Source organism: Diplotaxodon limnothrissa, linkage group LG23 (assembly GCF_057381915.1).
Source record: "Diplotaxodon limnothrissa isolate DT_005_m linkage group LG23, D_limnothrissa_male_GT1.1, whole genome shotgun sequence".
Lineage (NCBI taxonomy): Eukaryota > Metazoa > Chordata > Actinopteri > Cichliformes > Cichlidae > Diplotaxodon > Diplotaxodon limnothrissa.
The window spans coordinates 478,462-505,287 of NC_140617.1; the positions used below are offsets into that span (position 1 = coordinate 478,462).

Genomic DNA, 26,826 nt, shown 5'->3' on the forward strand with positions numbered 1-26,826 from the left:
TCTGGGTTCATAATGTTGCTGCAGAGGCTCTGTGGCTGTGGGCTTTATGGGGCCCAGAGGCCACAAACACCAGAGTTTTAGCCACTTTGTCCTTGTTTGATTTGTGTTGTCATCGGAGGGCGGGGCATTCCTGGTGGTTTCCTGGTAACGTCCACGAGCTCCACCCTTCAAACGCGGTTGTCGTGGTGTCATTTATCTTTGCTGTGGTGACAGTCATGAAATATGAACACGAGTCGGATGGATTTGAATGTTTGTGCTTAATAACTCTGTTGGCCTTTTTCTCTTTTGGTTGCTTTTTTCCTTTTCAGTGTTTCGTGCAGTCCTGCAGGTGTTTAATCAGGAAGCAGAGTTTGAGGCGCTGTGAGGCTTTCAGTGTTTGTGGCCACGTAGGATTTGTTACAACCAGTGGCAAACAGTTGAGGACCATCGGCAGACTGCTCCGTGGGGGGTCTCTGACCCACTCGCTGTCCACCGTCACCTACCTCGCTGTGGAGACGTATTATTCTGAGGGTTACAGGGGCTCAGCTTTTTTTCAGTACTCATGGAGACACAGACACACTTCATATTTCTTTAATTTTGCTGTGGAATAAATACCAAACGTGCTCTCACTCAAACTTGGGGGGCAGGTTAATGGAAACGCAGAGCGGAGGCATGCGAGCGCTGCCCTTCTAACAACGAACAGAGGACCTGAAGTCGAAACAGGTTTCTGTAATGAGGCAGGGAAATCCTGTAATCATATTTAAGGCCTGAAGGAGGAAATGCACGCCGCAGGTCTGGATTCATGATTGTAAGATAGGAGCAGTAAAGTTTTCTAGATCAATTCATCTCTGTAACTGTGACATAAATATTCAGCCGCCTCACGGTTAACTTGTCTTTCTTTGTCCTTCACGCTTCCCAAAAACCACAAACAAGATTCCACTGTGCAGTTTAGGAGCACTGACCTTTTAAAAACATCCTTTCTCCACGGCAGCACTATCACATCTCACCCTTTGTAACACTTTTTGAGCCTGTCAACACTTTTGATGACGTTTTACATCAAGATTTGCTTTAGAAATGCAAAAGGAAATAAATAGTCCTTATCTAGGTTTCAACAGTGGAGATCAAAGTTAGCCGACTACCTGTTGATTTGATGACAGAGAGCATCACAAATACTACAGTAAAAGATGCTACGATTGGTCCACAGTAAGATGAGGAATTAGGTGCACAGACTAGAGTCGAGTACTTGACAGTTTGTGCTGCGGTAACTTTACAGCCGGGCCTCAGCTGTAAATTGCATTTGGCCGAGCAGAGAACCTGTAAAGATGTTCTGCTTCCAGCTGATTTTAAACTGAAACTCTGAACATGAGCAGCTTCAGGTTATGTATTCAGCATAAGGTGATTCAGCCAAGCAAAGGCTCACTAACCCATTAGTCTTGCCTCATAAAACAACTGGTGGTGAATGAAGACATGTTGTCCTATTGTTTCTGTTACCCATCATCTGTTCCTCCTGACTGTTGGACACGGACTTTGAGTCAATAAAATCCAGAGATTTCATATTAAATTGACTCTTAAGCTAAAGATAATTCAATAAATATGGATTTTTAGGTTATGTTGTATTTATGTTGTAATTATAAATGTCACTAACCAGTGAAGCTGGTTTGGATCTGAATCGACACCTGATATTCTCTTTATTGGACAGTTTCCCCCCACTATGCTCCATGCTTCCTCCATGACTACCTGAGAATGCAAAGCATGCAACGTGTCACCTCTGGGTCATCAGCCCGACACCTCCGCGACCCCTGACCTCAGACCTGTCCAGCTCCTCGCAGCCAGGCCCATCAAATAACAGGGCCGGTAGGGGGCGAATGCCTCTGCAGAGGATGTGACCACAAACAGGAAGAGGGAGACAGGCACAGACCTGCTTGGTTAGACTTTTTTCCTTCTTTTTACGGTGACTGCAGCACAAACCTCTGAATTCCACTGCTGTGGAAAGATGCACGGACACAAACAAAGCCTCAGGTCTGACAGGTTCCCATTAAAATGTCTCATAACCATTATCATGTGATTTTACGTGTGTGTGTGTGTGTGTGTGTGTGTGTGTGTGTGTGTGTGTGTGTGTGTGCATGCACTGGCAGGCTTGAGCTGGATTCCAGTCCCCATGCTGGGTGTCAGGAATGTTACATTTGTGTAATGTGACAGCATCAGCAGTCGTGCTGTGTGTGAGTGCAGAGCAGCATTGCTCTGTATCTGCCTCATAACTGCTTCCACTAAAAAATGTTCATTTCCAGAAATCACAGTAAAATATTTTGGTTTCACCGTGGACGGACTGGATTCCTTCTCTTCATTTTCTTTTCTAGGCAAGGATAAATTTAGAAAACACGTGTGAAGGTATCCGACCAATGAAATCACAGCCCTTTGAACTGACTTGTTAATGCAGCGCAGAGGTCTGCTCAGCTGTACCCTCAGTTTGACATCACATGTTTTCACCCTTTTCATGGGAGCGGGAGTTCCTCTCCACATGTCCCAACACATCCTGAACGTGCGTTTGTGTCCACACTCCGCTGCAGTCCCCAGCAAATGTGTGCAAAGAGCCACGCTCAGCCCACAAAGGCTGGGGGGGGGGCATTCAAACAGCCCCCAAGAGGGAAGTGGCGACATGCGGAGAAAACGTCTCGTCCCAGTGCTTCCACTGAGGATTCATGTGCTTTTCTTTGCATCATCCCATTATGTGCAGAATGTATTTGGGCTGTTAAAAACGTGCTCATGAATCAGAGTTATTGTCGCTGTCATGTGCAAGCAGGCTGTGCTGAAATCTCGCAGCGGGAGGACATAAAAGCGCGTCTGGTTTGGTTTCAGCTACATCGAGAATTTCTTCTACGTCTAATAATTGTTCCAGTCTGAGTGGATGATGCAGCTAATTTATCCTGAGCTTTTCATTCCTGAACAGCTGCTAATCGAAATTCACTCCTATGTTCATATTAGCTGACACAGATGTGGCTTGATTTATTTATTTGTTCACTTCTGTAGTTCCCCAGAGTGTCTCCGTAGTGTGGCAGTTTGCACACTTGGCTAACACGCCAAAGATTCCTGGTTGGATTCCCCGGAGACGACACACGTCTTCCTGCTGTGACGAGCCCTTTGTAAATAAGGGAGCAGCAAATAGTTTGTAGCTCACAAAACAGAGTCCGCTGCCTTTGTGGCAGATTTATAACAGAGTTATAATAAAAAGCACTTTTAAACTAACCTGGAAAAACATCCTTAATGTGATTGGTTTAAAGGAGAACAAGCGAACGCCACATCAGAAGAAACGCCAAGTGTTTCTCTCTGCGTCCAAAAGTTTGTAGTAAATATTTTATGAACTCGGCGTTTTGCCTCTTACTGCGAGCTGAACTCCCGTCTGCGTTTTCTCCCCATTCCCACCTCCTCGCTGCATCGCTCTCCAGTGATGGTGGTTTCTGCAGGAGATGCGAAACTCAGCGGGACGGTCGTGAAAGGGAAGAATTAGACACAGAGCGGTCATAGCTGGTTTGAGACGTTTTTCTGTTTGGTTTCTTGGAGCACGTCAGCTTAGAGAGACGAGGCTCTGTCTTTGACTCACGCAGGTTTTATTGTTTCTGCTTCTTTGGACATTTCTTCACCTTTCCCATGCAGTAAAAGGGTTTTTCTTTCCCCCCTGACTGAGGCTCAGAGGGTTGTGGTGTGATTTATGGGCTGTAGTCTTTTTATGACACTTTGAACAGAACCACTCCAGCAATTTCCTAATGTTGTAAACCTCAACATCTGGCAATAAACCCATTCTGATTCTGATTCTTTGTTTTTCTAATCCCGAGGGAAAAGGTGGGTCCATTACTCCAATCAGAGTGAAGCTGAACCAAGTCTGAACCGGCTCCTGACTCTCGGCAGCTGAGTGCATTTTTGGATGTTCCTTCTGCCGTGGTAGCTGATGCGCTCAGTTTTACAGAGACGTGGGGAAATGAGCTTAATTGCACATTCAATGGAGATTTCTATCAAACTAAAAGGACACAAGTTTGAAGGCTTCAAGTGTTTCCAAATTCCTGAATCTTCTGTTGAAATCTTCTGGTCCAGCTGTGGCTCTTGGATGCATTTCAGCCTCTCAGCAAAGGCCCCACAGAAGAAGTAGGTGGGTGTCACTGAAAGGCAGCTGGTAATCAGCAGGTTTCCATGAACTAACATATTTTCTGTTCCTCTGGGGAGTGCGGGCTGAGGGGGCAGCTGGATGCTGTCTGCAGAGGCAGTCTCTCCCACACTGACAGTTTCGCTCATTTGTTGCGCTTCTCTCGTGTAAACTCAACATTTGTCTTTATTTTAGCTTTGACACACAAACGCCACATCTGGAAATGACCTTTGACCCCTGAGCCTGATTGGCATGCAGTGTGTTTAAATGTGCCGTTTCTCAAAACATCCTCCAAAATGGAGGATTCCTCGCTCTGTGGTTATTCAGAGAGAGATAAGATGAGAGCAAACAGCTTTCAGAGGTTATTGTGACATCTCGTCTCTTTCTCACCAACTCCAAGGACGAGTTTGATCCTCGGCTGCGTCAGCCTGTTTCATTTGCAGCGCTGCATGCTGGGATTAGTCAGCTCATGTTACCCATAACCTCTGTGTGTAGGTTTCCACCTGTGTGAATGTAAAGCTTTTTTTTAAACTCTTACATACCGAACGTTTCCCCTTTAATCTTGTGGGAGAGTAAAAGCTGAAGTAAGTTCCTTGAATCCCGTGCAACATGGTAGAAGCTGCTGAGAAAGCTGGGCCGGTGGCACTTCGTTCACGGGCTCCTGTTTCTGTCAGGGTCTAAAAAAAGATCTACACAAAGCAACAGACAAGACTGTTTTCACACTTCTTGGACTGGTCAACACTTTTCCAGTTTGGGAAAGAGGCACCTATTTTTATGTGGATGAAAACCGATGGAGTGTGAGATTGCGGGATAATAACCAAATAAAGACGTTGGCTAAGCTGGCCTGTTTCTCCCTGGGAGAAGAGAGCGTGTTATTGTGTTTCAGGCAGGAGGGAATGTGAGGAAGGTGTTGGGAGGAGGGGGAAGGAGAAAGACATCATGGGTGATTTTCCACCCCGTCTGCACTGCTTCAAACATTTGCACCTAATGTTTTCTTTAACGTTTCCACACAAAGTCGGTCCTGTGTTCCCTGACGCTGCCCGGGAAGCACGATCTGACGTGGGAAAGAGTGTGATGGTTGTCCAAGGATACAGTAGCTCATGTGGTGGCGTCAGCATAGCTTACAGGGAAAGTCAGGTTGTCTTGGCGTTCCTGCAAGTCTTTCCTTGGATGTCGCTGAAGTTGGAGGGAGTGATGCTCCCCCTGCAGCCCGGTGTCGTCAGTCGCAGCCCAGACATGCCTGCAGATTCCAGCCGCCTCAGGTCAGGTTGTCTGATCCACTTGAGCTCATACATGGACTCGTTATGTTTGGATAGCTAATGAGATTCTGGATCATGAGCGCCTGTTGTACATTATGAGTTCAGACCACTGTCCTCCTCACACAGTAAAGACATTATGTGGCCGTGTGTCCAGCTAGCTCCTACTGAAGCAATGTTTTGTCCATCAAAGCTCCAGAGATTCAAAGACTTAAGTGTGCGAGATGGAAAGGCTAATGTGTAGGTGTAACAACATTTTCCTTGCCAATTAGAGTCGCGTGAATCAAAAGCAAGCTTTGTAATATGTTTCTGTTAAAGTTTGTGTTTTTTAAAAATGGGCTTCATTCCTGTTAATGTTGGCACGTGGTCTCAAAACGGGCACTGAAAGCGTCAAACACGAGGTCTTTTCCAGACTTCCTTCCACGCTTGAATTATCAATCAAAGCGCTCGCTGGTGACCTCTGAAGCAAAGCAGAAGGAAGCATGCGCTCGCCTCATCGGAGGCGATCATCCATTTGGACACATTTTCCCACGGTGGGTTTCTCTTGCAGGCACCGGTGTCAAGTTTTCACTCAGTATAGCTGCAGCAGCTTTCACTGGCAGTAAAAAGCCTTAAGAGTCAGCAGGTGTGTGCAGGTTTCTTCACCAGGTGAGACCAATCCCAGTCCTGTCCTCGTTTATTATTGATCTGCTAGAGCCAGCCATTGCTGAGCCATTACAACCCTGGTAAGGAGACGTATTTTGAACCATGACTGACTCGTCTCCTGCCAACTATGACGGCGTTTCATATCTGCATCTGGCAGATAAACCGAGGTACTGACATTTTCATATCCTAAAGATCTGTATAGCTCTGTGTAAATAATCATTTTGTACAATACGATAATTTTTAATTCTACAACTGTTTACAACTTGCATAGTTCCCATTTCTGTATAGCTGTATATCCCAGATTCTGTAAAGTTATTTATTTCATATTCTGTATAGTTTTTCATATTTATATCCTGTTCATAGCCTGTACATACTTATAGTTATAGAATATTCACAACATACTTCATACCGTGTACATTATAACATACCATAATAGACCCATTTCTGTAATATACTCACATATCTATATTATTGCTAATATATATTGTAATATATCTATATCACTGAAGCACTTCTGGATGGATGCAAACTGCATTTCGTTGCCCTGTACCTGTGCATGTGCAATGACAATAAAGTTGAATTCTATTCTATTCTAATTCTATCAGGACAGATGCACACAAACTGCAGTTTCACTGAGTGGCTGAAGCATACAGCAGCGACGCCTTTCAGCCTATGGCGTTATTTTTGTGCCACTATTCTGAGCGCACGTGAACAAACTTTGCAGGTGCAAGTGTTGCATTTTGAGGAGAAATTTATTTCGAGCAAAGAAAAGCTGAATTTGAGTGAACAAAATTCATTGCTGCGTACAAAAAATGTATTTCAGTATTTGCTATTATCCACACACACAACAGCAACCCCTCTCGCTCAGTTTTTGCATTTGCGCTCGCTCACAATGTGTTGCTCACGCTCTCAACATTTCTGCCCGTTCGCGCTCAACTCTTTCTCTACACCGTTATATTTGTGCCACAAAACCAAACTTTTTTTACGTGCGCTCAGAATAGTGGCAGAAAAATAATGCCGTGTTCAGCCTGCATACCCTCAAGTTTCAAAGCTGTAACATTTTGGGAGGAGTTTGTTTGAAACCTTTGCAAGAAGAAGTGGAATAGGAGAGGAGTTGTGCACTATAATCTTGAAATTGTTACTATCCTGCAGCTTTTCCTGCCCCTACTTTTGACGTAAACACTAAAATCTGTGTAACACTCTCAAAGCTCAAACTTCTTGGTATCTAGAAGCTTATAAAGACTGCTCATCTCTCAGCTGTTCAGAACTGTGTGCAGAGGAACTTGTAGCGCTGCCATGTGTGCACTGTGTCACATCATCACTGCGTCTTCAGCGCCAGCCCACACCTATCTGCATACTTTTGACTGGAAGGTGCAGCCCCAGAGGAGAAAAGCATGCAAATGCACATTTAACTTGGCACTAACACGTTCCCACATCAAGAGCACGTCTCTGAGTGGCAGGGCGGTCCAGCAGCTCGTACACAGGTCGCTCTTTTCAAGGCTGGACACACTGACTGGTGCTTATTCATCTCTACAGGTGCGGCTTTGAAATTCACGAGGGAGGAGAAAGTCAGCACAGTTTACATCTTGTACATCATAAGATTTGCTTTCTGTGGCAGAAACTGAGTTTTAAATGCACAGGAAAAATATTCCTGCTGTGTTGTTTTGGAGAGAGTGAAAGCTGAACTCTGTTCACTGTGACTGACAGTGCAGTTTTCTAACAATCAAATGAATACGTGTAATATGGCTAACTCATTTAAAATCCGTCAGTTTTCACAGTTGCAATCGTTTGTTTGACAGGAAAAGAAACTACCATCAGAAAGTCTGCCTGTAACATTTGCCTGTAATGTCTCTGGTTTAAGATAAGATAACCTTTATTAGTCCCACGTGTGGGAAATGTGTTGTTTCATGCACGAGTGAGGACGACACTGCAATTCAATTCAGCTTTATTTATACAGCCCCAAATCACAACAGTCACCTCAATGTGCTTTATACTGTAAGGTCGACCCTACAATAATACATACAGGGAAAATCCCAACAATCATATGACCCCCTGTGAGCAAGCACTGTGGCGACAGTGGGAAGGAAAAACTGCCTTTTAACAGGAAGAAACCTCCGTCAGAACCAGGCTCCGGGAGGGGCGGGGCCATCTGCTGCAGTCAGGTGCTTGATTTGCACGGTCAGCAAAAAATGAATTGTTTCAGCATTTAGTCTGAGTGTAGTCAGAAGTGATACCAACGATGCAATATTTGCACCACATGCAGAAATATTGCTGCTAATAAAACATCAGTTGGCTTTACCTACACATGACTGTCTTTATGCCGAACGTTCGGCCGAATAGCGTGATGGAAATCCCACAGCCGTGATTGATTCGGGCTCCGTCATGCTGAGGGAGTGTTTGATATATGAACATGTGTTTTCAATGCAGAAGCTTCCAGCTTGGACTCACTTGGGGGTTTCGCAGTTTGAGTCAGTACACCGACTCTCAGAAATACTTTGTTTTATCTCTCCATAAAATGGTAGCGAGCATCTCAGACTGATGACCTCCGGCACTATTAAACTTTGCTATTTGCTAATGAACAGTATATTTAGTCCTGAGTGTGCAGGGGTCCTCGCACTGTGTGCTGTGTCTGATTGGCTGGAATGATTCCTGCCTTGGTAAAGCAGGCCCTGAGCCCTGAGCCATGTCGTCCCTGTGAATGTATGTTAGCAGCTGGGGAGAGAATAGGTGGCTGTACTGTGTACCAAGCTGCTGTGACCTGCTGGTACTGTGCACAAAGCAGATGATCAGAGCTGACAACAGTGTCTTAAAGGAGAATGTTGTATCTCGAACGCAGCAGCGTGTGCTGTGCCATCAGCTCCTCCCTCTGGTCCACTTCAGACCGTGCACTCCAGCGAAGGTTGCATTACTCGTCATCGTGCATGTATGTGCACGTCGTGGTTGTGTAAATTTGATGTTTCCGTTTCTTCCTGTGTGGTTTTCAAAAGCTTTCAAACCTTTTATGTTACGCTGAGTTAAAATGTGGAGTTCCCAGTGTTTGCAGCAGGAGTGGGCTGGTAGCCAAACTCGTGCCACAAAGATCATCCATGCTTTTTTAAAATAAGAAGCTGATCTTGATCTTCATGATGTACACTTCTTGGAAGATTTTATCCCCCACAGAAAACACAAAGACGTCTCTGTTTGTCTATCTTCAGCATGTGAGTTTGTGCATTAAGGTCCCTGCAGGAAAGGATATCCGTGCATACATGTGGACTTTCCCGAACTTTATCTAATAAAGAACAAAGGAGCACAAAGCGAGACCTTTACTGTAACAAATGCCTTTTTACTGGCAAACATGAATCGGTGCCTGGTGGCCAAATGAGGGGTTGGCGTGTGTGGAGTTCTGTTTTTGTCAGTCCGACATACTCGACTGGAGAGAGGTTAGCTTGTGAAATGCAGGGGTCTGCTTTAAATTTGCACCTGTTGGCGACATGATGGATTGAGACAATTAGCGTCAGATGGCTCTGCTGCTGAGCAGCCTTCCAGGGGATACGCAGCCGACATCGTCTCCAACCTTGTCAACTTTCACCTTTCTGTGTTTTGTTCTCTTGTAATCGTTCTGCTCTCTACTCGGCTGCTTCTGCCTACAGTTCGGTCACTGTCGAGCACTTCATTTGAATTTCGAAGCTCTTTATCGCTCAGTTTTGGCTTTGTTGGTAGCGTGTTTATAGCCATCCAACAGAACGGCAGATTAAAACCTGCAGGCACTTATCATGTTTGAGTTCAAACAGAGTGACATCCAGTGAACCAGATCCAATGCAGGCTGGTGTTTAGAGCCCTTTTGTTTGTTGACTGTATACAGAGTTGGCTGCAGAGAGAAATGTGTCCGTGTTGAGGCTTGAACGCGATGACTATCTAATCTGAAAGGCACCAGGCGCGTCCTGATAGCCGACTTTTACAAACCGTGTGGGTCGTTTTAGAGATGAAAAGGGCAAACGTTGGAATTCAAATTGCTCAAGATGCCCTTAATCTTCCCCCTGATCCGTTTGTTTGGTTTGTTGCTGTTCGGTTGAGGCCGGAGCCAGCAGCGGTGTTTTGTAAAGGTTACATCTAAAAAAAGCAGCTTAATATATGCTGAGCCCAGCGTGGCTTCAACCAGCCCCACCGTCGCAGAGGGATGGACTTGGTTTGTAACAGTAACCAAGTGCTGCCTTAGTACTGAGCGGCCCAAAGTGTTCAATCCCCCACATCATTACACCAGCAGGAGTTATTGATACAGGGATCCAGGTTTTCACATCGTTTACATCAAATCCTCAGCCCACCGAGAGCCAGCAGACCGGCAGCGAGTTTCCTCTCTTCTCCAATCTGGTACCGAGTTTCCTGTTGTTGGCTCAGCACTCGGTGGGCTCTGTGGCTGCTTCAGGATTCAGTGTGGTGTGTGTTCACAGATGCTCTTCTATATTCGTTGGTTGATTCCTTCCTATCAGCTTGATTGTTGTTTGGTCAGCAGCTTCTGAAATACTCTTATTAGCCTGTCGGGCAATAAAGTCTCTCTCTTTCCTATTTTGTGCTTGCTTTGAACTTCAGCAGGCGATGGAGAACTAGAGGTAAAAAGCATCAGTGGTCACGCCCAAATGTTCGTCTCGTTGAATGTCTAAACCTCTCGTTGTTTGGCTTTATGGGCAGCAGTTGTTCAGGTGCAGCGTTGCTGCTTCAGCTCCTGCACATGCTGAGCGTGTGCTTGCCCCCTCGTGTTGCTGCTTTATGGCAGACGAGCACCTTGGATGCATTTGAGTTTGAGTGAGGAAGAAACACTGTACAAATGATTATTTTATGAGTTCAAAAATCGATGCCAAACATTTTAGGAAAGTAATCTGTTTCTTCGGGCAGATGCTTCAGAAGAACGGCTGCAGATTCTTTCCAGGTATAGCACGTCAGCTTATGGATAACAGAGAGCTGTCCATCTGTTTAATGCTGCAAACATGAAGATAAATTTATTGTCTGAATTCTACTGTAGTTTGCTCCAAAAATGCCCGTCACAAACTTTAAGTTCTTAATTCTGCTGACACGACTATTTCAATAACCCCTTTTTCTTTCTGTCTATGCTCTTTTTATTTCCAGTTGCAGCGGCCCGACAAGGCTGCAGAGGCGGCTCACACCTACTTCCAGGCCAATCCAGAGCATGTGGAGATGGGCCGGGACCTGGAGCAGTACAAAAACCTGCAGGGCGTCGAGGAAACTCACTTTGTGGACCGAGAAGCCCGGCCTCACCAGGCAAGACACAAAACCTTAATCTGTCAGACATTTCAGTTTATTTGGGTTTCATGTCCTGATGCATCTTCATAAACCACGTGTACTGAATTTAATACAAAAAGCATTTCTGCCCGAGGTTTCACTTTTCCTACTTTGCTTCTTTCCAAAAGTTGGAAACCATGGGAAGCGGCGCTTCCTGTTTGAAGGGGCTTTGTGTTAATGGTGCTTGCAGTTTAATGACTGGAAACATCTCAGTGGCAGCTGTGGTGAAGCTGCCTCTGAGTGTCTCACTGAGTGAAACTTGTGCTTCAGTTCAAAGTTTTAACTGTGGATGAGTCCCAAGTGTTTCTGCTGAAGCATGTGCTGCCCCGCCCTTCCTCAGCGGCAGAACGTGACGTTCACCAGCTGTCATCATTATGGGAATCATATTGCTCTGCGACTATATGGCTGAAATCGTTTTTGTCTTGGTTATCGCCTCCTGTCGCAGCGCTCCTTCACAGCGGCAGTGCAGTTGTATGATAAAGGCGACTACGAAGGAGCGACTGCTCTCTTTGAGGAGGCGTTGGTGGAATACTACAAGGCAGACGTGGACTGTCGGGCGCTGTGCCAAGGCCCGCAGAAGTTTGAGGGCCAAGATCACCTCCGATACCGCTACAGCCTCCATGAAGTCGTATCAGGTAAGAAATCAGGCGCTCTGTCGAGGAGGCGTCTGGGTTCCAGTCTGCCCTTTGACCTTTGCTTTGCTCTCCCGCTTTTCACTGCAGTAAGCAAACAAAAGAAAGCAGTTGAGATCCAGAACCGAGGTCACGTCTTCTCTCACGTGTCCCGCGCAAAGTCAAAAGCTATGGCACGTCTGTCTGCACCAGTCAGAGTCGAGTTTGAGCTGCATGTTTAAGAGTCCCAATAAATCCCAGTTTAGTTGAGTCTGTTCAGAATTATTAGCAGAGCTGTGCGGTTAGCTCTGGGAGGCAGTCGACATGCTTCATAACCATGTTTGGCAGAAACGGCCTGAACCCAGGCCAGCTCTCTCTCCCGTCACCTCATTCCACTGCTGCGATCGTTGTTCTTGGCGTCTTTGCTTAAAGGAGCATTAGTTACTACATGCCTGGGCTCATTAACTAAAATTGTAGTGACATCCATGCAATTATTGGATGTGTTTTGGTTTTTATTCATTCAGAATATGAAGGTTTCTGTAGCTGAGACTCGAGGTGTGACAGATAAAAGGAAACGTGTTGTGAAGCTGACTTTTAGGAGCTTTTATTCTTGTACCTGAACACACCACGAGATAAGCTTTTTTAAACGGTTCAGTGTTTTTCCCGTCGACAGTTTTGGGGAATTTTAACCACAAAAATGAAAGTTAGTGTAATTTACACAACTTTATCTCCCTAATGGCGTCTCTCAGTTCAACTCCAAAGGTCACTGGCAGCCTGGCGTCCATCACACTGACAGCTGGCGAAAGGTTAACCGCATAGCTTCATCACAAAATATTGTTCAAACGTTTTTAATGAGCTGGATAAATAACAGGCATTTATCTCATGCTTCACATACTGCTGTCAGTTTGTGTTGTTTCTGTAGACCTTAATGATCTTGTTGAACCAGATCACAGTTATAATTTTAGTATTATTATATTACACTGTGACTGGGCAGGGTGTTATTATCATTATTATTATTGTAAGAGTTTTTGAGTTTGAGCAGTAGCTGCAGGTTAGTCGTATCCAGGATGCATAAACGCTGAGAGGCTTTGTTTTACTTACAGTTGGAGGCTCATTTTCCACAGCGCTGCCACGGCACAGGCTGCGATCGTCATAATGCGCAACATGACTCGCATATACGGGAGTTTTAAAGGATTACTTTCTCCTTCACTGACCCAGAAAGTCAAATCCCTTTGCATGATTCAGATCCGACCTTTGCTCCTGCGAGAGAGTAAGGAAAGCGCTGCTGCAGCTGCTCAGACATCGCCTCAGTATACTTGCACATAAACGATGAGCACACGTCCTCATAAAGCACGCTCATCGAGCTCTGCTGGCTCTCCTCTCAGGGATCAACATGAGGAAATCATGTGCTGAGCCTTGTTTTTTGAATTTCCATTAATGTTTCATTCTACAAAGATCTGCCAAGACTGGAAACTGCGAGAACCTTTTTCATTTATTCATCAACGTTTTTATCCAGTTATTTTCCAAATTTGGACTCGGAAAGTTCTCAGATGTTCTGTGTTTTAGATTAGACTTTACTGGGACTCGTCAGTGTTTTGATGAAGTATCTGCCCTGAGATGAGCTCGGGCTCTTTTCCATTAGACCAGCTGAAAGTCGGCCTTTAATGTGCGTAAATCCCAGATCTGGTCTCATACCATCTGTATGAGTTGCAGTAACTATAACATGAAGTTTGTTATGTGTGTATGTTGGAGTGCATTTATGGCGTGTCTGTGCACTTTGAACACAGGACATCCTGTAACAGGATCCCTCCTGCGGCTTCTTTCAGGCCTATTGTCAAACATCTTTTCAGTTTCTGGAACTATGAACATATAAAGCAACAACATGAGAGTTCGTTCTCTGCACGACCCCGTGGTTACCTGCCTGGAAGAGTCACGTCCTCGTCTCACAGCAGAAGGAATTTATGCTAAACTCAAATCAAAGACCAGCTCTGAGATCTTTCGTTGTTTGCAGATCACTTCACTCAGGTGCTGCACTGCGAGCACGAGTGTGTCAGAGACCTCGCCACTCGACCCGGCCGCCTCTCACCTATGGAGAACTACCTGCCTCTGCACTACGATTACCTTCAGTTTGCCTACTTCAAAGGTAGGTTGTTCTTTAGTGTAAAAAATGGTGACTGCACAATACTTTCAGACACTGTCTGTGTGAAGCTCAGTCTGACTGCACAATTATGAAGATGGATCCACCCATGAGTCCAACGCCCACACAAACACAGACATGTGTGTACACGAAGGCCCCACGACCACAAAGAGCTGCAGACGAGTGGATCGGCACGCCGGTCGAGTCTCACCTTGTATCACGAGCATCAACGGCGTGGCTGAACCTGATGCTGGTGCTCTGTGGTGCGCGCGAGTGTGAAAACATCTAAACGAGGGAGTGAAGAGTTCAGCACAGAAGTGTTGGCACGGCAACAACGCGTAGACGGGAAAAGATGGCGCTGAGGAGTTGTGACATCACTGATTATCGTGATGACCTGTAAACATGTGGCTCCAATAAGGAATCGTGGATCAGTGGGTCTGAGTGTGGGTGTGTCTCTTTCTTTGGCTGCTGTGTGATAATAATGGGAATGACTCAAAAATCAGACTTAAAAAGTTTGAACTTTTGTCCGACATTGTTTTCTCGATAAAAAGTTCATGCGCGGAGCGCTCGCGCTAACATCCTGTTAAAGGTTGGAAGTTTAAGGCAGGTGCTTGTTGCCTGCGAGGCAGGAACGTCGCTGCCTGTGACCTCCTGCTGTTTCACTCCTCAGCACCAGCAGGACTCATACCGTTGCAGCTTTTTCCTAAACACGTCAGTGGCATTTTCTCAAAGCTCCACACTCTGACGCCTGGGAGGAGATAATAAACTGCAGCAGAGGTAGGAGAGCTTTGGTTAACCTTCAGCCTCTCGTCAGGAGTGCGTTTGTGCTCGCAGACGTCTCAGGAAGCGCTCGGTGACGGGCGCTGGTCTCCTTCTGTTGTAGCAACCTGAGCCTGTGTGTGCGCCGTCTCCACTACGTCAACCTTTGGCTTTGTTTGTAATGAGAGTTTTGGAACGTCAGCTGTGACACATGGGTCTCATATACTCACATACTCCAGTCCTTTCACAAAACACTCGGTACACACTTTGCACATGTGTGACATGCATGATACAGTCTACTCCTGTGGAAACTCCAAGATAAAACTCCTTCATTTGCTTTGTGTGTCTCTCTGCAGCGGGCAGGCTGGAGGAGGCGCTGCAGTGCGCCCTCACCTACCTTTTGTTCCACGAGGGAGAGGAGTTCATGAAGGAAAACGCCGATTACTACAGAGAGGAGCTGGGACATGATGCTGAGCCACGAGAGGTAAGGAGCTGATGTGTTTGGACGTGAAGACACCAGATGAATTTAGTGAATGGGCCTCTAAATTAAACTTCATAAGAAGAGCAACGTGTCGAGTGTGTTTAGTGTCTGTGCCCGGCTACGTTACTGCTCGAATATGCAGGATGTTGCATGAGAGAGCTGCGATCATTTGTTTTGGCCTCTGTTTGTTTGAGTTCGTACGTAAAGATGGAAGTTTTACCGATGAAAGTAAAAATGCAAATAAAACACCAACAAGTCATTTGAGAAGATTTCACTGAAGCGACTGGAAGGCAGGTGGCGTGGACACAAAGTTCGAGTCTCAGTGACCTCTGACCTCAAGGTCAGAGGTGATGTTTCCTGAAAATCTTGTGAATGCGATAACTGGGGAACAAGGTGACGTAGGATTTTGAAATTCATCCCATATGTGCATCACTAGGAGGCTGAGGGGTAGCACTGATCGCCGCCGGTACTTCTTAATTATCTGCAGACGTGATTCTGCTTGTTCTTTTCCCTCTTTTCAAAGACTCAAAGCTGGACGGTGTAATCAGGTTAATCGAGGCGCTCCGGGCTTTATGCGGTTTCTTTTAAGTTATGAGAACAAACTCTTTCAAACACCTTTCTGCGCTGAGAGGAATGAGGCTGAGGTAACTGGCAAGTGCGTCAAAGAAACAGTAAAGATTAAATAAAGGCTAAAGATTCCACTTGAGATGGATGTGCAGTAATGTAACAGGAGTGTTGGCGTGAGACGTCCGGGACTGGAGAGGAAAAGTGTGGATTTAAGGAAACCCGAGGAGACGAGAGGCAGTGGCCCTCCTGCTGTATGTCTTGGATGAAGCAGCTACTTGCCACTTGGCAGCTGCTGCCTCTTCAAGTTTGCTTTTCACTCGTGTACGTTTTCCATCCAGCTGGCAGCACTCGGCACATTTCACTCTATCGACATGCAATGTTTACGGCAACATAGTTTCCCCTGCCATCTTTTTTATTGTTATTCTGAGTAACTAAAGGCTAAATGTCTGCAAGCTAGTGAAAATGAAATCTGCAGAGGCTGACTACTGCTCATCAGCTACTTGTGCGCTGAGCGTTTGTTCTTCCTAAACTCTGATCAGCTGCTTTAAGAGGGAAACGCTGCCTCAGTCCAGCTCCAAGTAAACAGCTTTTCTCCTAAAGCCTGTTATTCATTAGAGACACTGAGTGAGTGAGTGTGTGTGTGTGTGTGTGTGTGTGTGTGTGTGTGTGTGTGTGTGTGTGTGTGTGTGTGTATATTGTCTTTCCATCCCCATCCGTTTACAGAAGAGTCACTGGGCCGCAGACTCTCTTCTTCTGCGTCCTCTCCCTCTTTTGGGGAGAGTTCGTTTACAGAGTCCGGGGTCCCGTGCCATGTCCGACCGCCTCCCCGCTGATGAGTCTGGCTTCTTAGGCACTCGGGAGGAGGAAAAAATCACAGAAGTGTGTGAGACACTGTGGGAGCTTTAGATCTTATACAATCCACCTCAATGCAGAGCAGCTCTCTGTGTTACTGCAATATTATTCTTTTTTTACCCTGAGGAGGGAAAGTTTCCCTCTGAGAAAATGAGCACATCACAACCATTAGCCCTGGCACTGAAGCGCAGAGAGCCAAAGGAAACACGGTCTCATTCTCATTTCCTTCATACGGACAAGAGGAATACCCTGTGACTTTTAGAGCTTGGAGAAATTATGGACAGACCTCTGAGTTATCTAGGACTCGTATTAAAATATGAATAATTTTGTCTGAAGGTGTTTTATGCACGAGAGATCAAAATAAAACCGTTATTTATTATTTATAACATAGAAATAAATCAAATGTTTAAAGTGAGACATGTTTACTGTTTGCTGCCATCTGATGCCGTTGTTGTGTCTCTGCAGTCGAGGGTTGGAAAAGTAAGTGGAACTAAAACAGAAACAATTTGCAACTAATTAGTTTGGTTGTTATCAGGTGAGTCGACAGCAGGGTTTTAACCTCAGAGAGGTGGAGTTTGTCAGAGAGCAGAAAAACAATGCAGATGACATTTTCCTTTACTCTGTTCACCATAAATCCTTTTTTGTTCAACAGAAAGCTGCATGGTACCTGAGGAGGCACAAACAGGAACTAAAGCTCCTTCTGATTGGCAGCAAAATCATGGGTGCAGAATTCACAGAAGGGGTAAGTTATGCTATTAAACCCCGACGTTCTTTAATTTTGTTTTCCCCCAAAAATGAAGGAGATTTAGTTTGTAATTTAACGAGCAGTTGTTGGTAAGTGAGTCCGTATGTTTGTGATGCAGAGCAGATCTCCTGCAGAGTGTGTAGCAGCCTTAATGCGCCCCTGCTGCTGCTGGCTCATTCAAAGCAGGGGTAACAGGTGTCTGGCATGGCTGCTGCACGTCTATCTGCTCAGCTAACAGCGCCACCTGCTGGCCATGCCGCCACACGTAACAATACATGCACATTTACAGTTTCTCTTTTTCTTTCAGAACTACTGGAGGAGCACAGGTGGAAGAGATGACTCAAACAGGTGAAACACTGTAAACAACGTGATGTGTATTCATCCTTTTGTTTATATTATATTTGTCTGGTAATGAAAAGACTGCCTTCAGTTCACAAATCCAAAGTTTCTAGATTAAAGGCATGTGCTGGTTCGCCCTCGCCACGCTCGCTCAGCTTTATAGACGGACGTTTTTAAATCTGTGTGTCAAACCTTCAAAGGGCACGCTGGTTTGTTCCAGCTCCAGGCAGGTGGAGATGTCTACGAAGCTAAACACAGTTCCAGTATTTGTGTTGTGAGCTTTAAATTCAGAAAATGTTCGTACTGCTGTTCCTGAGTGGGTATCTTCACACCAGGTTCTCTCCACATTCAGCGTTCCCTCAGGCACCGATGGCTGGATGGAGTATGTTCCCATCTCGCATAAGAAAAATGTCACCGTCACGTCTCCGCAGAGTCTCAAGGAAGGTAAAGTTTGGTGCTAACACAGCAGAATGAGGAGCTAAAAGGATGAAGACCACCACTGGCTGAGATAACAGTCTGCATTCTTCCCATGCTGTGATCTGGGCAGGGGGCCCCTTGTTGTACGAGGGCGTGCAGCTGGTGCAGAACTCGGCGGCTTTGAACGGGACCCAGCGGGTGCTGCTGGATCATGTTTTATCTGAGGAAGAGTGTGCAGAGCTCAGACAGCTGGCACATGTAAGGACAGTTTTACAGATCGTGCATTTGTTTCTGTCTCAGTGTGTGAAACTGTTTTTAAAGTGGTTTTTGTATTCTTGTCCTAAAGACTGTCACGATGGCAGGAGACGGTTACAAAGGCAGGATGTCCCCTCACACTCCCAATGAGAAGTTCGAAGGAGCCAGTGTGCTTAAAACCCTGCAGGTAAACACTGGTCACTAAACAAACAAGTCTCTAATTTCCAGTCTGGTTATGAATGTTAGGACAAGCTTCATAAACTGTAAACAGGACTGTTAGGTTACCTCCACTCTGATGGCGTTTACAATTTCCCTCTCTCCTCCCAGCACGGCTTTGAGGGCAGAGTGCCAATGAGAAGTGCTCGCCTCTTCTACGAAGCCAGCGAGCGGGCGAGACGAATCATCGAGTCGTATTTCGTGCTAAACTCCACGTTGCACTTCTCCTACACACACCTGGTGTGCCGGACAGCCATCAAAGGTCTTCAGCTGATGCCAAAACCAGTGTTTAGTAAAGGAAATAAAATGCTGCCTTTCACACCAATGATTTCAAATCCGGTCGTTAAGTGATGACGCGACGAATCCTACTTCCGGGCCTAAAGTAGTCTGCGTTTAATATGGCTTTTGTGTTGTTAACATGTTTAATGTTTTGTATTTTCTTCTATTTAATCTCAAAAAGCTCCTAAAACAGTCAGTGATCACTGTTGACCTCCCTCGGCTTTTATTACCGCTAATCATTTATTTAAGCTCAGTTTTTAAAACCTTAGGATGTAGCTACAGCCCAGCCCATGCAGCAGTATATGAATGACTAACCTCGTATTGTGGATGGATTATCTCAGTTGTTCTCCTGGCTGAAGTTTGGTCCTTTTACAGCATCCTGCCATGCGATTACATTTGTTCCTGACCACCGAGAACACTCACGGTAACTTTTATCGAGTGGAAAAAAAGTTAGCTTGTTTATATTATGCTAACATAGCTGTGTCGCTAGCGGTCACGTAGCACATCATTATATACCAGCTAGCCAAACTTCAGTAACCCTACAAACGTCACTGCTGTTTAGTTTCTGTGTTCATTTATGCTGGAAGTGATAACAGAGCTGTACGTTTTAATTTGTTTCCAAAACCCCGCAGCCAGGACATGCTATATTGTATTTAGATAGAAGCTAGCGAGCTAACTCCCTGCTAACTTCTAACTCCGTTAAATGTCATAAATTCCGTTTTCATGGATGCCTGGATGTTAAACTCAATTGTTACACCTGGTAGAGCAGAACGCTGATCATTTTATTAAAGATGAAAGACTTTAGACAGTTTTTCAACTCTCAGTAATGCCACAGTGATCGTTTGATATATGGACCTGCAGCGGAGTTTAGGCCCAGACACGGCTAGTGACGTCAGACTTTACGACCGGATATCCAGGAAGATGGATGGTTGTTGCGTTTACCGTCACATGAAAAGCAGTGTTGTCATTTTTCCCTTAGGTCAGCAAGATCACAGGAATGACCTGAGCCATCCCATCCATGCTGACAACTGCTTGTTGGACCCTGATGCCAATGAGTGCTGGAAGGAACCTCCAGCTTACACATACAGAGACTACAGGTACGAGGTTTATCCAGACTAAAGTGTTTGTGAGGTTTGTTTTATACTGTGAGACGTTCCTGTTTCAATGTCCTTCTTTGTTTCAGTGCACTGTTATATCTAAATGCCGACTTTGAAGGAGGGGAGTTCATATTTACAGAAATGGATGCCAAAACCGTCACGGTGAGAAGTTTGCCCAGCAAAGATGATTTCATAGCTTTTATTTGTTTTGCTTCCAAACACGTTTACTTGTAAGTTCGTGTTAAATGTTCTTGAGCAGTAGTTCTTCAGGCTGCTTTATCACTAGTTTTCAGAGGAATGTTTTTTTGTTTAAGCCATTTAACACATTAATCATTCAAAGACAACCTGGCAAGGAACTCATTTTAAATTGAAACCAGCCAAAGGACACATTGTTGCCCTTTTTTTTTCAGCTGAGTCTAAAATGCTAACATAGTCTGACAAGCATGAGTATTTTTGCACCAACAAGGTGTTTCACAGAGTTGATGGCTGGAAAGCTGGAATATCCCAGCATGGTGTGCAGGATCTGGACCGTTGGAAACCCAAAAACTCATGAACATAATATTTACTTTAAAATCCTAATAATGTGTGAAGTTGATGATTTTTAAGTGTCACGGTTTATCTTCAGCTTTGTGCTCACATCACAAGATCATCGTAGCCTCACATCTGTCCTTCTGTCGTCCCCTTCAGGCATCAGTGAAACCAAAGTGTGGCAGAATGGTAGGTTTCTCATCAGGAGGGGAAAATCCACACGGCGTGAAGGCCGTTACGAGTGGACAGAGGTGTGCTGTGGCTCTCTGGTTCACCCTGAACCCACTCTACAGAGAACTGGTAAAACGTAGCTTCTTTGTCTACATCTGCTGGTGGAGTGTCTAGTTACCGTCTTTGCAGAATAAACTGAGAGAAGTAACTGGTTACACTGTAACAGTGTCACATTGTTACTCAGTTGGTAGAATAAAAACTACCTTAGTTTCTAATGGAGGACGCTGTCAGAGGATTCAGTGCTGGACACTTTGTTTCGTGCACTTTGTTGTCGTTCTATCAAGAAAAGGTTCAGGTGTTCTGTCGATATGTCAGGACCTCTTAAGAGGCAGGAGTCATGTGCCAGTGATCACTGTGTACTTAATTACATGCTGCTGTATTAAAGTCTCAACAGTAGAACAATTTATTATGAAAAGTAATCCTGTGTGATACTGGTTATACGGGTAGAAATCACTGGGACCGTTTGGAAAGGAAGAATGTTTTAACCAAAAATGTACAAACACAAAAAAATCTCACCGAATTTGTGCTGTTTAATAAATGTGTTGGACAAACTGTTTCCTGCTACAGGAGCGACTGCAGGCGGACGAGGTGGTCCAGGCCCTGGACACGCAGCATGTGTTCGGTCAAGGTCTCAACATCAACCCCAAAGATGAGTTGTAGAAACGTCAGAATGGCGCCACCTTCTTCAGTCAAACACTTGTATATGTTATTTATTGAATGACCTCTGGATCAGAACATTTCTATTTTTCTACTGTTTTGGAAGTGCAAGGTCAATGTCGTTTTGTGTTATTTTGATTTTTCCTCCTGCTTCTCGTTCAACCTTGAGTTTACATTTTGGTTCTTGGGCGTTCGATCCAATCACAGCCTCCGTGTGTTTGGAGCGACACGATGTCGTCAGCTTGTATCTGTAATCTCACTCAACTGTGAAGTTTCACTGCTTTGGTCAACAGACTTAAACACCAACATTTTCACTGTATGTTCATATATTAACTTGTGTCTTCACAAATGGTACAGGCAAGTATGATATTAAGCACATTATCCCTTTTTATTAGTTTGTATTTCTATGACTGTAATATATTTTTAAATATGCGGTGCACTGTTGTTTTCTCAGTCTAAAATGAGACTCATCTGAATAATTAGTGTCTTGTTGAATATTTAAGTGAAACGGGAAACATCTTTAGTCAGTTTAGTTCATTAGTTGTAATAAATCACTGCACAACACTGCCTAAGATGCTCACTGACACGAGGACAGAGTGTGTTTGGTTTTTCATTGTGTTTGTCTTGTAATGACAGCTGCTGGCTACATTTAATATAAGAAACTTTTTTTCATAAAAGATGCCAATTATTCCTGTTTCAAGGAATACGTGTTGAATAACGGTCTTTTATTACTTTGTGTGGTTGGTCCAGAATGGTCGAGTCGTGCACTGGAGATCAGGTGGAGAAGAAAAATAAATAAGAGTAACTTGGCTTTTCTACGTGGGTTCAAAATGTTTTACTGTTTAATTCTGAAATGCTGAAGAACACATGTATGTGTACATGCCTATAAAGTAAAAATATTTCACGTGTTTTGTGTCCCTATTGTTTTGTGTGTAATTACGTATAGCAACTAACAATACTATTTATCAGAAAACGTATTTATGTAACCAAACTCTCAGAGAAAAGACAGACGATAGGAAAAAGGTCATTTTTATTCAGGATTACATCGCAGCACTTTGTCAGGAGCTCCGCCCATACTCACAACTTGTGCAAGCATTTACTCAAACCATGCCACACCTGTATTTCCTGTTATTCAGTTATTTACAGAGGAGAGGTCACTGTGGTACTTTTACAAATGTACTCGAGCTCAAAAATGACGAACAAGAAACTCCACCAGGGCCCTGCTACAGAAACCAGGGTCAGTAAACTCTGAGCTTGTGCTTCCCACTGATCAGAACTGATCATGATTCACCATAGCAGGGAATCCACCCATCCATCCATCTAGCCACCCACCCATCTACCCATCCATCCACCAATCCATTCATCCACCCATCCCCCCACCCACCCATCCATCCACCCACTCATCCATCCAGCCACCCACCCATCTACCCATCCATCCATCCATCCATCCATCTTCCCAGCCATCCACCCACCCACCCATCCACCCACTCATCCATCCAGCCACCCACCCATCTACCCATCCATCCATCCATCCATCCATCCATCCATCTTCCCAGCCATCCACCCACCCATCCATCCATCCACCCACCCATCCATCCATCCACCCACCCATCCATCCATCCACCTACCCATCCAGTGGACTGAGTCATATTTATCGTAAAAAAGAAAAGAGGTGGACAGAAAAGTGTCATTGAGATATTTAGCAGACAGCTGCCTTACTGACCACAGAGTCAGCATGTTACAAACATGTAGCCAACAGATTTTGAGTTGTTAATAAATCTACAGTGTGTGCTGATCACATCCATGATCCAAGGCTGGTTGATTCTGAAAGCACTCGTGTTAAATGCACCACTAAACTAAACCTGGGGTTTCATGTGCATGTTAATGCATTCTGCTACACACTTTGATATTAACCCTATCAATGAGGAAATGAAACAGTGTGTCGGGGGGAGTCAGAGTTTCAGTTAACCCTCTTTCTGGAACAAATAACCTGGATTTCGCTCATCTCGTGTTTAACAAACTTGGGAGTTTATACCTGCTTTCTGTAACGAGCCCGAGTCCTTAGTTTGAGTTTGTGGGGACCCTGATTAGAGGTAACATGTGGCTTTGGTCGGCGTGCCGGGTTGGTTCGGCTCAGAAGCGGTAGGCCAGCTGTTCAGTGACTCTGAACGGTTTGCTTTCACTGGCGGTGCACATCAAGTCCCTCATGCGCCGCGCACGCCGCTCCTCTAACACCAGCCTGCGGGAGTGCTCTCGGGCCGCCTGCTGCTCCGCTCGCTTCTCCGTCCGCTTTCGCTTCAGCCACCTGAGGGAGGAAAAAGGTATCTGTCAGTCAGCTGATACTTCCAGCACGCTTTCAGAATATTTGCCCTTTGTAGCCAGATGAGGGCTGCATCATTAGCCTGCTTTTTATTATTAATATTGTCTAAATGTAACTTTACTCCTGACAGGATATAAATCAACGAACCAAAATTCAACCTGTAAATCTTTAACTTCACCTTAGAGCAGAAACAAGCGGTGACAGACGTGATTGTCTCTACTCTTACGTGTGCCAGGAAGTCATCATATGAAACTTTCTGCAGGTTACGAAGTTTAAAAGCAGACGTACCGTTTGAAAGCCTCGTCGCACTCCTCACGGCTGTGTAACAGGTACCCACTGTCCTCCTCCAGCCTCTTGAACTCCACCAGCTGCCTCTCCTTGTGCTGCTGCTCCTGCTTCCTCTGAAGCCATGACCTGAAGGCCTCCTCCGGGTCCGGGTTGGAGTCTCTCTAACGGGGGACGCAGAAGCAGCGTATTACCATCCTCAGTCGGGTCACTTTTACCGGACACTTTCTTTGTATTGCATCAAAGTTTAAGACACGGAAAGTGTTGGGGGGAAAAGTGGTCCTCGTGTAGCGACTGTGTTATGAGCTTACTGTGCCCCCGTGTGGCCATACTTGACAATTCATTCTCTCGATTTCCTGGGCTCTGTGGATCCTTCTCTCCTCCTGAAGCTGCTCTTTCTTCCTCATCAGCCAGGCTTTGAAGGCCAGCTCGTTCTCCTGCCTCTTCAGCTCTTCTTCCTCACGCCTCCTCTGTTCTGCCTGAGAAACATAATAACTGTGAAGAAATGTAGCAACCATAGCCAGACCTTTTTTTGAAATGACCTAATTCGCTGCATTTCCTACCTCTCTGGCCAGCCTCTGCTTCCTCTCCTGGATCTTCTGCAGCTGCTCTTTCTGCTGTGGGGTCAGGGTGTACGTGGCCTGGCTGGGTGTCTCCGTGGCAGACTGCACCCGCCTCTTGCTGCTTTTCCTCTGACTGCCTCTCTGACTCTGGCTGGCTGAGCTAGGCCTGCTCTTTGGTTGTGCTGGAGGTCTGGGGGCCCGAAGGTGATCTATTGCCTGTGGAAACAAGAAGGAGGCAGCCCGAAGGCGAGGAGAAGAGGAGGAACTGTGGATCTTAACAGAGTTTACATTTTGCTCCTGAACACGAGGCGAGGAGCGTGAACTGTCACTGAAGTTGTTCGCTAAAGGAGGGAAAAGGGCTTGACTCTCCACCTCTTTTAGGCTGACCAGGTCAAACTTCCCGTCCTTCTCCACAAGGACTCTGCCCTCCTTCATCCCCTGGCCTCCCTCGCTGCTCTCCCCAGCCCTGCCAGAACCTCCTTCAGAACTCCTGCTTTCATTGCGAGGTGAAATCTTTAGCTCGGACAGCTTTCCCGACACTTCAGTATCTGCCGGTGCATCCTCAGCTCTTTCCTTGCTCCCATTTTTCCCCTTTACTTCATCGCTGCTGCCATCTCTCTCAAACTGCAGCGGAGGCACCACCAGGTCCACCAATGTCTCTTTAAAATGCAACCGCCTCCGTCGTGTCATATCTGGCACTTCCTGATCCTGCAGCTCCCGGTTAGCCTGCTGGATCTTCTCGAGGATGTACTTCTTCTCCTCGTCTGTTTGGTCATCCATCCCTGGAGGAGGTGGGGCTGTAGGTGATGACTTACTGGGACTGTCCCTGTCTGAGTCATACTCCAATGGTTCCATGGGAGATGGCCACCTCTCTTCATCTTCTTTCAGTTGCTCTGTTTTGTTGTCTCGCTTTGTTTCCTTGTAGTTATTCTCCTTTCCTTTCATTCCCTGTCGTTTCTCACCCTCCTCCAGTTCTTTGTCAATGTCTGCCTCTATGTCCTCATAGTCAGAGCCCTGTGGGGGATAAGACAGACGTACTTTGCATGCATTAATTAAGTCTGCATGTAAATGAAGGTGCAACATCAATACTGAGCAACAGATAACAGGTATGTTTTATTTTGCTCATCAATATTACATCCAGCAGTGGAACAGTGAAAGTATGCCGCTGCATTTCAGCAGCATAGGTTTCACATCCAAACTCGGTGTGCCAGGTCTGGTAACTCAACACTGCTCGCTGTCACACTTTCACAGAGCAGGCTCAGGTATACACACCTCATTCAGCCTGCAGCAAGTAGAGCAGCATTCAGATATATACTGCATGCTAAAAAGGAAAGAAAGATTAGAAAGACGAGATGCAGGAGATGTAATGTCAGACCTACCTGGTCCCCGCTCCGGCCTTCCTCACTGATCAGCCAGTCCAGATCTTTCTCAAAGTCGTCCTCGTACTCCTCCTGAGTCTTTGTGCAAACTGTTTCGCTCATCATCTACCACCGAACTGAAAGAGGGGACGGAAGGATGTGACGTAATGCTTATCAGCCATGAGGCAGTCTGCAACATCGGCTGCAGACTCACCCACCCCCACTGCTGCTGTTCCACCTCTGACACTTCACACCTCCTCTATTCACCCTGCTCACTCCCCCCCACCCCCAACAACAGCATCCAATACACACTCAACACAAGGCTCCAGCCTGTCTCTCTCAACCACCCAGGTTAGGAGGGAACTGAGGAGGATTAATGGCAAGAAGGCAGCGGGTCCAGATGGCATCAGCTCGAGGGTCGTCAGGTCCTGCGCGGACCAACTGTGTGGGGTGATGGAGCACCTCTTCAACCTGAGCCTGAGGTTGGGAAGAGTCCCACAGCTCTGGAAAACCTCCTGTGTTGTACCAGTGCCAAAGACTTCACGCCCCAAGGACCTCAACAGCTACAGGCCGGTGGCTCTGACATCCCACCTGATGAAGACCCTGGAGCGGTTGGTCCTGGCTCAGCTTCGGCGCCTAATAAGCTCATCACTGGACCCACTTCAGTTTGCCTACCAGCCTGGCATTGGAGCGGATGATGCCGTCATTCACCTCCTACATCGTTCCCTCGCTCACCTGGAGACCGCTGGAAGCACTGTGAGAATCATGTTCTTTGATTTCTCCAGTGCCTTCAACACTATTCTTCCCTCGGTTCTAAAGGACAAGCTGGTGAACTCTGGA

The 26,826-nt window shown here is 45.7% G+C and overlaps 2 protein-coding genes across 4 annotated transcripts in view; one reads left to right on the plus strand and one right to left on the minus strand.

Annotated features, from left to right (window-relative positions):
* The window catches only part of p3h2 (prolyl 3-hydroxylase 2), a 42,630-nt gene extending 20,353 nt beyond the window's left edge, over positions 1-22,277 (plus strand). The window contains exons 2-15 of one of the 2 annotated variants that reach the window (XM_085347451.1): positions 11,116-11,268; positions 11,735-11,924; positions 13,912-14,043; positions 15,153-15,280; positions 17,349-17,438; positions 17,749-17,789; positions 18,133-18,224; positions 18,328-18,455; positions 18,544-18,639; positions 18,780-18,930; positions 19,927-20,044; positions 20,131-20,206; positions 20,732-20,872; positions 21,371-22,277. In XM_085347451.1, coding sequence (XP_085203577.1) covers positions 11,116-11,268; positions 11,735-11,924; positions 13,912-14,043; positions 15,153-15,280; positions 17,349-17,438; positions 17,749-17,789; positions 18,133-18,224; positions 18,328-18,455; positions 18,544-18,639; positions 18,780-18,930; positions 19,927-20,044; positions 20,131-20,206; positions 20,732-20,872; positions 21,371-21,463 — 1,629 coding nt within the window. In that variant the 3' untranslated portion in view covers positions 21,464-22,277. The remainder of the gene's footprint in view (positions 1-11,115; positions 11,269-11,734; positions 11,925-13,911; positions 14,044-15,152; positions 15,281-17,348; positions 17,439-17,748; positions 17,790-18,132; positions 18,225-18,327; positions 18,456-18,543; positions 18,640-18,779; positions 18,931-19,926; positions 20,045-20,130; positions 20,207-20,731; positions 20,873-21,370) is intronic. The other variant, XM_085347453.1, reaches the window with a different exon arrangement.
* A 1,316-nt stretch (positions 22,278-23,593) lies between these two features.
* On the minus strand, positions 23,594-26,112 carry ccdc181 (coiled-coil domain containing 181). Of its 2 annotated transcripts, none has more exons than XM_085348742.1 (5): positions 26,008-26,112; positions 24,629-25,642; positions 24,377-24,544; positions 24,069-24,229; positions 23,594-23,765 (listed from the first exon to the last, which is right to left on the minus strand). In XM_085348742.1, the coding sequence occupies exons 1-5, from the start codon at positions 26,110-26,112 to the stop codon at positions 23,594-23,596; spliced, it is 1,620 nt and encodes a 539-aa protein (XP_085204868.1). The 2 variants fall into 2 exon arrangements, with proteins under 2 accessions (XP_085204868.1, XP_085204870.1); XM_085348744.1 differs by having other exon boundaries at positions 24,398-24,544; positions 26,008-26,109.
* Between the last annotated feature and the right edge of the window lie 714 nt (positions 26,113-26,826).